This window comes from Adiantum capillus-veneris, chromosome 13 (genome assembly GCF_014529385.1).
Source record: "Adiantum capillus-veneris isolate H3 chromosome 13, ASM1452938v2, whole genome shotgun sequence".
Classification (NCBI taxonomy): Eukaryota; Viridiplantae; Streptophyta; class Polypodiopsida; order Polypodiales; family Pteridaceae; genus Adiantum; species Adiantum capillus-veneris.
This window is the reverse complement of record NC_140943.1, coordinates 67,165,251-67,176,507: the sequence shown is the minus strand read 5'-3', so window position 1 is coordinate 67,176,507 and position 11,257 is coordinate 67,165,251. Positions and strand designations below refer to the sequence as shown.

Here is an 11,257-nt window from a genome sequence, read left to right as displayed (position 1 = left end):
CCGGCACGCATCACTACACGGAGAATGTGATTCTTTGATGTGCTGCCATTGACCTTTTAGACAGTGAGGGTTTTACTCGTTGGTGCTCCCTGTGCAACAGTGTTTGGAAAAAATCAATTTTACAAACAAACAGAATTCCATTTAAGATAAATTCAAAGAAGAATTTCCTAATGATGTGCACCGTAAATGAATACATCTTTCATAATCACGTCACTCATTTTATCAACACATGAGGCTTCAATCAGTTCATGGATTTTTGCCCTTGAATTGCTAGCACCTCTATATGCTTGATGTAGTGATCGTGAAAATTCATTTTACCAAACAAAGAAAATTCTCTTTCTCGAACTATCGAGAGGAACTTTTAGAAAATTAGATTTACTTTTTGAGTTTTTCCACTAATTTTCTATTTTAGGAGGGAATTTCTCATCTTCCCCTTGCCTTCAACCAACGTTTTTGAAATTGAAAATGGCATGATATTAAGTGGAGACACATTTTTCCGAACACTGCTAATGTCTCTCTAGCACCGCGCGCCAGCGCGCACTGCTAGAGAGAGAAAGAGAGAGAGAGACTGCTATGGCATACTCCAAGCTCCTTCTTTGTCTTCCTGCTTTTCCTTCTACAAAATGCAGTGCACGGCCCGACGCGCGCTGCTAGAGAGAGAGAGAGAGAGAGAGAGAGAGAGAGAGAGAGAGAGAGAGAGAGAGAGAGAGAGAGAGAGAGAGAGAGAGACGGGGGCTCTTCGTCGTGTTTTCTGCAGAGGGTTGTAGTCCAGCGTGTTTCTGCAACTATGGCGGATGTGGAGGAGACGGGGACTGGAGTGCAACCGAAGAAGAGAACGTTTAAGAAGTAGAGGAACTTTTAGAAAATTAGATTTACTTTTTGAGTTTTTCCACTAATTTTCTATTTTAGGAGGGAATTTCTCATCTTCCCCTTGCCTTCAACCAACGTTTTTGAAATTGAAAATGGCATGATATTAAGTGGAGACACATTTTTCCGAACACTGCTAATGTCTCTCTAGCACCGCGCGCCGGCGCGCGCTACTAGAGAGAGAGAGAGAGAGAGAGAGAGAGAGAGAGAGAGAGAGAGAGAGACTCTTATGGCATACTCCAAGCTCCTTCTTTGTCTTCCTGCTTTTCCTTCTATAGAATGCAGTGCACGGCCCTGCGCGCGCTGCTAGAGAGAGAGAGAGAGAGAGAGAGAGAGAGAGAGAGAGAGAGAGAGAGAGGGACGGGGGCTCTTCGTCGTGTTTGCTGCAGAGGGTTGTAGTCCAACGCGTTTCTCCAAATATGGCGGATGTGGAGGAGATGGGGGCTGGAGTGCAGCCGAAGAAGAGAACGTTTAAGAAGTAGGGGTAGATCTCGATGCCCTCCTTGACATGACATCTAATGAGCTGGTCGAGCTCTTTCATTCTCGTGCGCGCCGAAGGTTTCAGCGGGGCTTGAAGAGAAAGCCCATGGCTTTGATTAAGAAGCTTCGCAAGGCGAAAAGGGAAGCACCTGCTGGGGAGAAGCCCGAGCCTGTGAAAACTCACTTAAGGAACATGATCATTGTGCCTGAGATGATCTGTAGCATTATTGGCGTGTATAATGGAAAGACATTCAACCAAGTTGAAATCAAGCCTGAAATGATTGGCCACTACTTGGGAGAGTTTTCCATCAGCTACAAGCCTATGAAGCATGGAAGGCCCGGTATTGGTGCCACCCACTCTTCTCGGTTTATTCCACTGAAGTAGTTTCTGATGATGGCTATGAATTGTGGAGAGACTTGGAGTATTATTGACACCTTCTGCTAATCAAGACTTAAGAGCGAACTTTTTGTGTCAACGATGTTCTCTTCAAGGTGTCAACTCTTGTTGGATTTTGAACATGTAACTTGAGCTATTGACAGAGGGGTTAAAATTTTGTCTAGTAGGACCAATTTAAATGAGCTTTTTTTGCTTTGCTCGATGTGCTTGATACTTCAGTACTTAATTCTTGAAGCAAGTATTTCCATTTCAAAAACAAAAGAGAGAGAGAGAGAGGGAGAGAGAGAGAGACTTCTGCGTGGGGAACTTGGAGGGACCTGGCTATGGATGAGGAGAAGGAGATTTCTCCAGAACTCCAACCGAAAAAAACGGGTTCCATGTATTTCAACCGTTTGTAATGATAAAACCCTGGTTAGATTTTGAGGTTGCATTTGGGAAAATCAAGAAATTTGCACAAGTCTTAGTGTAATTATGGCTAAAAGCTTCAAATTTTGACCTAAAAACTAGGAGAGTTTCAAGTTTTCCCTTATTTTCACTAGTTAGGAAAAATGTATTTTTCTAGCCCTGAGGGGTAGAGGGAAATAGAGAGAGAAGAGGTGATAACATTCTCTCTAGAAATCCACGTTGGTGTGTGCCGCTAGAGAAAGTCTATCTTTTGATGGTTTAAGATCATTAACTGATTGAGAGAGAAGAAGAGAAAGAGAAACTCTAACTTCTTATAGAGAGAGAGAGAGAGAGAGAGAGAGAGAGAGAGAGAGAGAGAGAGAGAGAGGCCAAGTGGGATATAATTGAGTAATGCAAGATGTGGGTCCATCAAGCTCTTGTTCTTTAAAAAAATTAGCCTCTCTAGCACTTCACACTAATGTGGTAACACACACACACACACACACACAGAGAGAGAGAGAGAGAGAGAGAGAGAGAGAGAGAGAGAGAGAGAGAGAGGAGAGCCAAGTGGGATATAATTGATTAATGCAAGAGCTAGGTTGATCAAACTTTTGTTCTTGCAAAAAATGAACTCTCTAGCACTTCACACTAACATGGAGAGAGAGAGAGAGAGAGAGAGAGAGAGAGAGAGAGAGAGAGAGAGAGAGAGGCTTGGCCTGCACACAAGGGAGCAAGGAGGTGATGTTGTAGACAATTCTAGGAATCCATATCATGCTCGCAACATCTTACATCTTATAAAAGCTGCACCACTCAAACCCATTTAATTGCAATGCATAGTTCCAAAAGTTGTTGCACATTTCTACTATCCTCAAAGTCTTCTCTCACATGACCACCAAGGCATAATTATTAGAAGAAGTAATTGATAGCGTGACCTGCTCTAAACTTGTTCACAAAAGGTAGTAACAAATATGTTGCCTGGCCTATGCCTAAATGGTTGTCTCAAAATGAGAAGGCTTGCAAACGAAGTTGTTTAATAGTACGATGCTAGAATTCTTTACCACACATGCATACGACTATGATCTTTTTGGCAAGGCTATATTGGCATTGAGCCTACGAGGCGATGTAATTATCCATCTTACTTGCATGATATGAAGCTCATATTCCTTCACCCTCCTACAAACTAATATATTAAAACAAGACAAAGATTTTATATACGAGAGATTTTTGGTATTGGTGAGATAGGGTCTTCAAGTTGTGAATATACATTTTCTTTTTGAATTGTCCACCGTGGTTTGAGAACATCCATCAACTTTATTATGTTGGCGAGCAAGACCTAACCTCTAACAAAAAAAGTTTGAATTAGATAGAAACACATACTTTCACCCTCTCATTATGATGCTTAAAAGTAATGAAAACACCCTCAATGCTTTGTGATCGTTGATGTATATTGTTTACCGTGTTTCGCTCGGTTTAGGGATTGCACGAGGAAACTCGCTCGGAGTTTGAGATTCCTCGCAGTCAAGGGGGTCCCTATATTTAGCAGGCCAAGGGTCTATATAGGGCATGGCTAGGTGGTGATGAGCATGTTCCAGCTCCCTTGCCTTTTAAAGAAAAGAGAAACCTTGTGCTCTGATACCAATGTAACATTTAATGGCCTAATAACTTGTGTGTAGCGGAAAATAGCATGAACATAGTGAGCATTTCATTAGAATATATTCCTAATGAGAATAACAAGAGTGCTTGGGTGGAGAGAGCAACAAAAAGTATAACACCTAGTTAGATAGCATGAACAATACTTCAAAAGAGAGAGAGATTAAGATATTGACAACAGTTGAGGACCAGATTTACATGGAGCCGGTCCCCCCTCCAAAAGGCTTTGTATTATGGTTTCTTCCATCAAGAGAGACATTTTACAATACAATCTTTTGTGTTCCTTCAATCCTAGCTGAAGGAACTGTGCAGGAGAGAAGAGGAAGGAGAAGAGCACATGACACACAGATATGGGTGGGGAGACTCAATCAGTGAGCAGCCCCCTATACACTTATGCTATGTATAAGGTATACAAGTCAGTGGGCGCCCAGACTCTGGGCGGTCGGGCAAGGCACAAGCGCCTATACCCCAACAACCTCCCACTTAAAGGCGACTGTGCCTTTAAGCAAGGGAACTTAGTCTAAAGACTACAAAAGGCGAGAGAAAATCTCTCTCAATCGATGCCCACTGATTGGTTGTGATCGTGTGCATATGGCTGTCCTTCTCCCGTGTAAGTCCATACACCACCAGACGTACCACACATGTACGGCAAGTATGTACGCAATACCAGCATATCTCCCTCGTGCACTATGCCATCATCAGTCAACAAACGAATGACAACCCCAACTGCAAATGCTCCCACTGCAGCTGCGATATCCGGTCTCAAGATCAGCATCTCATACATGAGACCACCGAATGCCGATGCAATGCTAGCAGGCCCTACTAGCTCTACGGAGCATGCATCAACATATATGTCCCTGGAAATAGGCATCTCTGACTGACAAGGCGTGTCAGCCACATTCATCTCTTGACTGTCTACAAAAGACGCATCAACCTGTCGTGCAACCTCAAAGCAAACCAGCTGCTCTAGGTGTCTGTTGGAAGACATATCCTGCACAACTATATCCCCATGCTTACTGTCGAGCATAGAAAGGAATGATTGCATAATCGTTGACATCTCAGCCTCCTCTACAATCATCCACTGCAAACATGACCACTCAATCTGCTGTGACTCACTAGAGCTCTCATGCTCTAACTCCTTATGCATAGACTCTTGCACAAATTCCTCCTGTCGTGACTCACTAGCTCTACCTGTCTATCCTACATAGAGGTATCTCACACAACTGACTCTCTGCTTTACTCAGTCACTAGCAAAGCATGCATGTTTGACTCTGTCACCTCTCTGTGTGACTGCTCAAGTCGTGCCCCAACTGTGTGCACAACGAGCTCACTGCTCTGCACTCCATGCAAAGCATCCTGCAACCCACAAGCAAAAGAGAATGTCCGGGTCTCTCGCTCTCTGCATGGCTATAACAAGATTGAGACTCGACCATCTCGCACCAGTACTACGTGCAATGGGTACCATGTGCCAACTCTAGCACCTCTCGCAATCACCAGCGAACCCAAATGCAACGCAAAAGATCGCTCAAGCAGCGATACCCAACATCCACTATCCCTGAGCTGTCCAGCGGAGATCAAACTCATCGTCAAATCTGGCACATGACGCACATCTCTGAGCACGTATGATGCACCGCTCGATAATGACAGTCTCACATCTCCTCAACCAGCAATCTCATGCAGTGATCCATCTGCCAATCGCACACTACCATGCACTCTACTAGAATAGCTACTGAACCAGTCACGATACGGAGTGACATGAAAAGTAGCATCCTTGTCTAGCACCCACTGCAAAAGAAGTGCACTATCCTCAGAGGTCAAAAGATCGGGAGTAATATAGGAAGCAAATGTGACCTCATTGTCACTAGGGTACTCAGACACTGTATGTGATCCTGCAACTGTCAAGTCAACAGAGCCTATAGCATCTACTGCATCCTTGAGACTAGCATGTCTCCTGTGTTGTCTCATACGACGAAAGCATTGCCGTCTAATGTGCCCTGTGTGACCACAATGCCAACATCTCAAGTGTCGACACGAACGAGAACGCCGTCTCTCATGAGTCATTGTCCTAGACTCGAAAGTCTCACACATATTGACTACTATAAGTGAATGTCAAAAATAACCAAGAGCTGTAACTCTACTCTAGGTACGGTAGCAATGAAATGCACTCAACTAATCCAAAAGAAGCAACTTGCAATGAGAAAATGCTCTAAAAAAAAAGAGCTCACCAGCACCTACAATGCTCATGTGAATCCACGCATAAAATCTCTCGCAGTAGTGTAACCACACTGTGCTCCACAAATGGAAATGTTGCAAATCCCAAATGCCAAGTGTACGAGGCTCCTGTAGAGTAAACCAAGCTCCTGTATGGCTGTAAAATATGGCTGCAAATCAGCCCCAAAACAGCCCCAAAATTCAGCTCTTAGACAGCTGCATAAACAAGTCACAAACGTGTCCCAGATCAGCTTAGAATTGAACCATACATGGACACCTGCAAAGAGGAAACAATGGCTGAAAATTCAACGGCCAAATAAATCCTCAAACCTGCCTGTAAATTTGTAAACCTGTAGTAGCTGAAACCTGCTGAAAAAACTCAAGCCATTAGTGCTCGAATCCGGCTACCTAGCTCGTAGCCACACAAGCATACATCACAATATTCACTCATGTGAGTGTGCCAAGATAATTGTACGCCTGTCAAACCGTGAGCTAATCACCAAGCCCACACTGTGCGGTATCGATGCAAACATGTACTAAGCTCCCACCTGCAGAGAACACCGCATGTAATCACTGAGTGCAATCGCAATCACAACCTGGATCGCATCAACTTATGCGCATAAAAACTCATGGGAAAATTTCGCCAGAGTTTCGACGCACAATGGCTATCAACACAAAGTAACCATTGTCGTGCAAGCTCAATACAATGAGCAATCAATGCGCATCAAACTACACTCAACATACATGCATAAGCTCTGCAAACCTGTGTCCAACGAATGCTCAGAAAGAGTATCACAGGTGACCATACATATCATCCACAACCAACCTCTGCACTTGCTCACAAGATCTACCACTCACCACATAAGCATACATAGAGAATTACCCGCTCAAAGACCATGTATACAAGCCACAACACTGCAGAAGAACCACTCAACTGCAACTAGAAACACCTGTGGGAGTACTAGACTCAACCTGTACCTGGGAGTCAAACCCGATCTTGTAACACCTGCAAATGCTCACAATCGAGCAAATCAAACCAATCCACCTCCTGCTTGCCAATCTACACAAGATGAGTTTCTTTGCGGCTGAAACCTATCTTCTAATGTAGTGCTCAGAACGAAATTTTGAGGGTATAAACAGCTTCGAAAGGGGGGTAAAACTCCAGGTCACCTACTGAAAATGCTCCCGGAACGTCGAGTGTGAATTTCCAAGCTCCGGATCAAGAATCTGCCTGAAAAGTACACGCGCATGCGAGTACGCAAAAACGCACTGAACTTGGCTCTGATACCAATTGAAGGAATTGTGCAGGAGAGAAGAGGAAGGAGAAGAGCACATGACACACATATATGGGTGGGGAGACTCAATCAGTGAGCAACCCCCTATACACTTATGCTATGTATAAGGTATACAAGTCAGTGGGCGCCCAGACTCTGGGCGGCGGGGCAAGGCACATGCGCCTATACCGCAACACTAGCTAGTGCAATGAAGATGGAAACTTCAAGCACTTAGCAAAACACTTACTAAACACACATCAATTCCCTCACGGTCTCAGACCTAAGACCTCACACACCTTCGAAGATGGTGGGAGCTAGCGGGGTATGAGAGTAGATTGAGAGGAAGAAGGAGTAGTCTTACGAGAAAGATGTACATCTCCTCACATAATCACTCATACTAGCATAGCTTAGCTTAGTAATTAGCACGATAGAGGGGATGAGCATGCATTGAAGCTTGGCTCTTGGTTGGATTCGCATCACAAAGCCAAGAGTTGTTGGTGTAGGCCTCCCTTCTCACAAGCTTGGAGTAGGTGATAAGCTTTCGATTAAAGCTTGAGAAGGAGAGAGAGATTCTTCTTACTCCACACATGGACTAGTGTGAATGTGTATGCAATAATGCCTTTGAAAAATCAGCCCCCTCTCTCTCTTGGTCGACCCCTCTTGCTATTTGCTCATGCTCACACCCTATTGGCCCATGCCAGGCTTAGCCAATGAAATTTAAGCAGCATAAGTGATAGCCTCGTGACATGTGTCCCCCTTTCCCCTTTTGTGAGAGCTTTAGGTAATTAATTAATGCAACATAACTCTCATTGGACCCCTTTGTCTCTTGGCCAATAGTAATCAGGCAAGCCATTGGGTTGTTGAATGCTCATTGGACCCCTTGGGAGACTGTCCAATAGTCTTCTAGAGAGCTTAATTCTTATTGGTTCTTTTATTAAGTGTTTTTTAATTAATTAAACTAGATTTACTCTAGCCTAATTCTCATTGGTCCACCTCCATGGCCATCCAATAGGATTTGAGTACACCTTGTGGGGGCATCTGGGCTAGAGAGCTGACATGTGTCTGTCTTTCCCTTGGTGTAAAGGAGCTTGTGAGTGTGTGTGTGTGTGTGTTTCTCTCTCATCTCCTACTTCTAGGGCTTGCCCCCTCCTATGTAGGGATGCATGAAGACTTTTTGAGCACACACAAAGCATCCAATTTTCCTAGGCTTTTGACCTTTGGACACAACCTTTGAATTTTGGAACCTTAGCATTTTGGAAGTCTTAATGGGATGAACCTTATGGTCTTTTAAGCCCGTTGTTGCACCTTGCTATTTTGCACATGGCCCCCCCTTTGGATCCCTATTTTCCCTCCTTGGGATCCCTATTGTGGCCGATCTGCCAGCTTAACCAATATTCTAGCTTTTTCTCCCCTGGCACTTTCCCATATTAAATGATTAGTTTAACATGAGAAAATCATCTAGGAGAATTAGATATTAGTTATTATGACAAGGTCGTGTCAAGGGATGACATGAATTAGGAAGGGGGAATGTTAAGAGACAGATCGAATGGGCGTCCACCTAGTCAAATACGTAGGAGAGTGTTATTAGACCATAGGGCAACATTTCTGGTATGTTCTGTTGCAATTTTCAGGACCTTTTTCATGATGGATCGTGATTTTGGTACCTTGTCGGATTGCGACTAGACTTGGTAGGATAGTGCCCCTAGGTGTTCTAGACCTCCTCCTAAGTTTCGTTGCATTTTGAGTCCGTTCGAGTGTCGAAATGGCGTGATGACCTAGAGTTGTGAGAAATGACATAAACAGATTTTCGTGATCATTGAGTGTTGATTTGCTTGTTGAGTTGTTTTGCTTGCTTGTTAAGGTTCACTTCTTGAGATTGACGATCTCAAAGAGTCTCCGTGCCCCATCGGAGTCACTTCCCTGAATATTGACATTATGTTAGTACCAAAAATCTATGTTGCAGACGTCCGTCCCACAACGATCCGCTAACAGCAATACACTCTCTATTGTGTGACTTGAGCTTCTTCATCCTCTCCTGTGTGTGCATCCTGCAACCCTAATTCCAACATCTCTATTGTGTGACTTGAGATTCTTCATCCTCTCCTGTGTGCATCCTGCAACCCTAATTCCAACATCACACCTAAACACATATGTGATAATCAACAATAATTTCAATGTTTAGCAAACCCCTTAGACTCCTATCAAAATTTAATTTTAATGACACTTCACTACATTGGCCACGGCTATTATGCATGTGATTTAGACTCTTCATTGGGCCTTGAGAAAACTTAGGCTTTTGGCATTTTCCATTCTAGGACTATAATTGATGGACTTCAGGGTTTTTAAAAATATAAGTGACCTTTTTGGTGTTAGTGAATTTTCTATGGAATTCTTCTTTTCATGTTTTTGAAAATAAAAAATTTAAACAAATTTCATAACGTCTTCTGATATTTAGAGCGGTGTTTGCCAAAAAAAAAGAGAGGATACAGGAGGCTTCATTTTTACTAATTATACTTTTCAAAGCATAACTAATTGTCGTAATGATGTACATGTTTGTTCACCTATTCTTGCATGTCTTCCCCCCCCCCCCCCCCCCCCCCTTCTTTCTCTCTCTCTTAATCTTCTCTCTATTAGAGCTGAATTGTGCAAGTACCTATCATAGAAAATGAAATTGCAATGGAATCGTTTGGAGATACCCTCTCTCTTGCTTTTAGAGTAATAGCCTTATAGCAACGGAAGCGATGTCTCCTTCTCTCTCTCTCTCTCTCTCTCTCTCCCCCACCCAAAAGAGGTGACCGGAAGATTGCAAGGCAGGGTCTGTTGTAGACGGGAGAATGCGAGGCAGTGGATTGTTGTAGAAAGGAGGCTGTTCTCCCTCCCCCCCCTTCTCTCTCTCTCTCTCTCTCTCTCTCTCTCTCTCTCTCTCTCTCAGGATTCCTCTCAGGGCCTGTTGGAGGACAGCATGGGGATGCAGATGGATGGGTGCAGAGGAGAAGCCAAGTATGGTCATGCAGTGGCCATTCCTTCTAAACCGGGTGCCCACATGGAGACCGACAGGGGCCGAGAGCCATGGTGGGAGGATGTTTTGTAGGGAATGGCCATTGCACAACCATTCCTGGCCGTCACAGTCGGGGGGAGGGAGGCCACACAGTGGATGCATCTGAGATGGCATGCATGGGTTGGTAGGAGGCGGAGACATTCCGCATGCTGATGTGGCGTTGTTTCCATGCTCTAAGCAGCTTCAGGAGGATGCAACGAATTACGAAAATTGATGTGGTGATCATCAATCGATTGCAGGCTGAAATTCCGACCAAGAATGGCAAACATAAAGATGGCTAGGATGGGTTGCCTGCTGACCCCGACCGTGATGGAGGGGCAGACAGCTTATGGGGGTGCGGGGAGGGAATCCTCTCATTTTGCCAATAGGAAGTATAGGTTATCGTGTGCAATAAGTGCAATAAAGGAGCTACCATAACAATCGTGAAGCAGCAACAAGAAAAGTAGGAAGTGCAAGTGCAGTAAAGGATCTACAATAACAATTGTGAAGCAGCAAAAAGAAAAGTCGGATAGAGATGCCTATGTATATATGGTTAAAGCTTCAAAATCAATGTGTAAAAAACACTTTGATGAGGTTGATGAGAATGTTCATAATTTGTTTGCATGGAGACACATGTGTATGTTCATGCATATCTAAAAAAAAAAGAAGAAAAAAAGTATGTTCATGTATATCTTCCTCCGTGTCTTTCTGTAACTAGAGAGTGTCATCGAAGGTAGTCGGATGGGACAAATGGGTTCGACTACTAAACATACAAATGAGTTTCTTTGTGTGTGTGTGTGTGTGTCTCAATTTGGGCTACACATGGGAGTTTTTGAAAGGAAGGTCCATGCATGGTGTCAACACAAGAAGCTTTGAACAAATTCTCACAATAATATGGTGTCACAATAATTCCCACATTGCGACTTACCTCAACATCGTGAGCTTTTGTGAGAGAAG

The 11,257-nt window shown here is 43.8% G+C and overlaps 1 protein-coding gene across 1 annotated transcript; it reads left to right on the top strand.

The window, feature by feature from the left end:
• The first annotated feature begins 1,322 nt into the window (after nt 1–1,322).
• Nucleotides 1,323–1,771, top strand: LOC147444191 (small ribosomal subunit protein uS19). The gene has a single exon (XM_086527802.1). The coding sequence runs from the start codon at nt 1,376–1,378 to the stop codon at nt 1,730–1,732; it is 357 nt and encodes a 118-aa protein (XP_086383928.1). The 5' UTR covers nt 1,323–1,375; the 3' UTR covers nt 1,733–1,771.
• The last annotated feature ends 9,486 nt before the right edge of the window (nt 1,772–11,257 follow it).

What these genes read in the sequence shown, in the direction of transcription:
- LOC147444191 (XM_086527802.1), top strand. Translation starts at nt 1,376, where the DNA reads ATGACATCTAATGAGCTGGTCGAGCTCTTTCATTCTCGTGCGCGCCGA.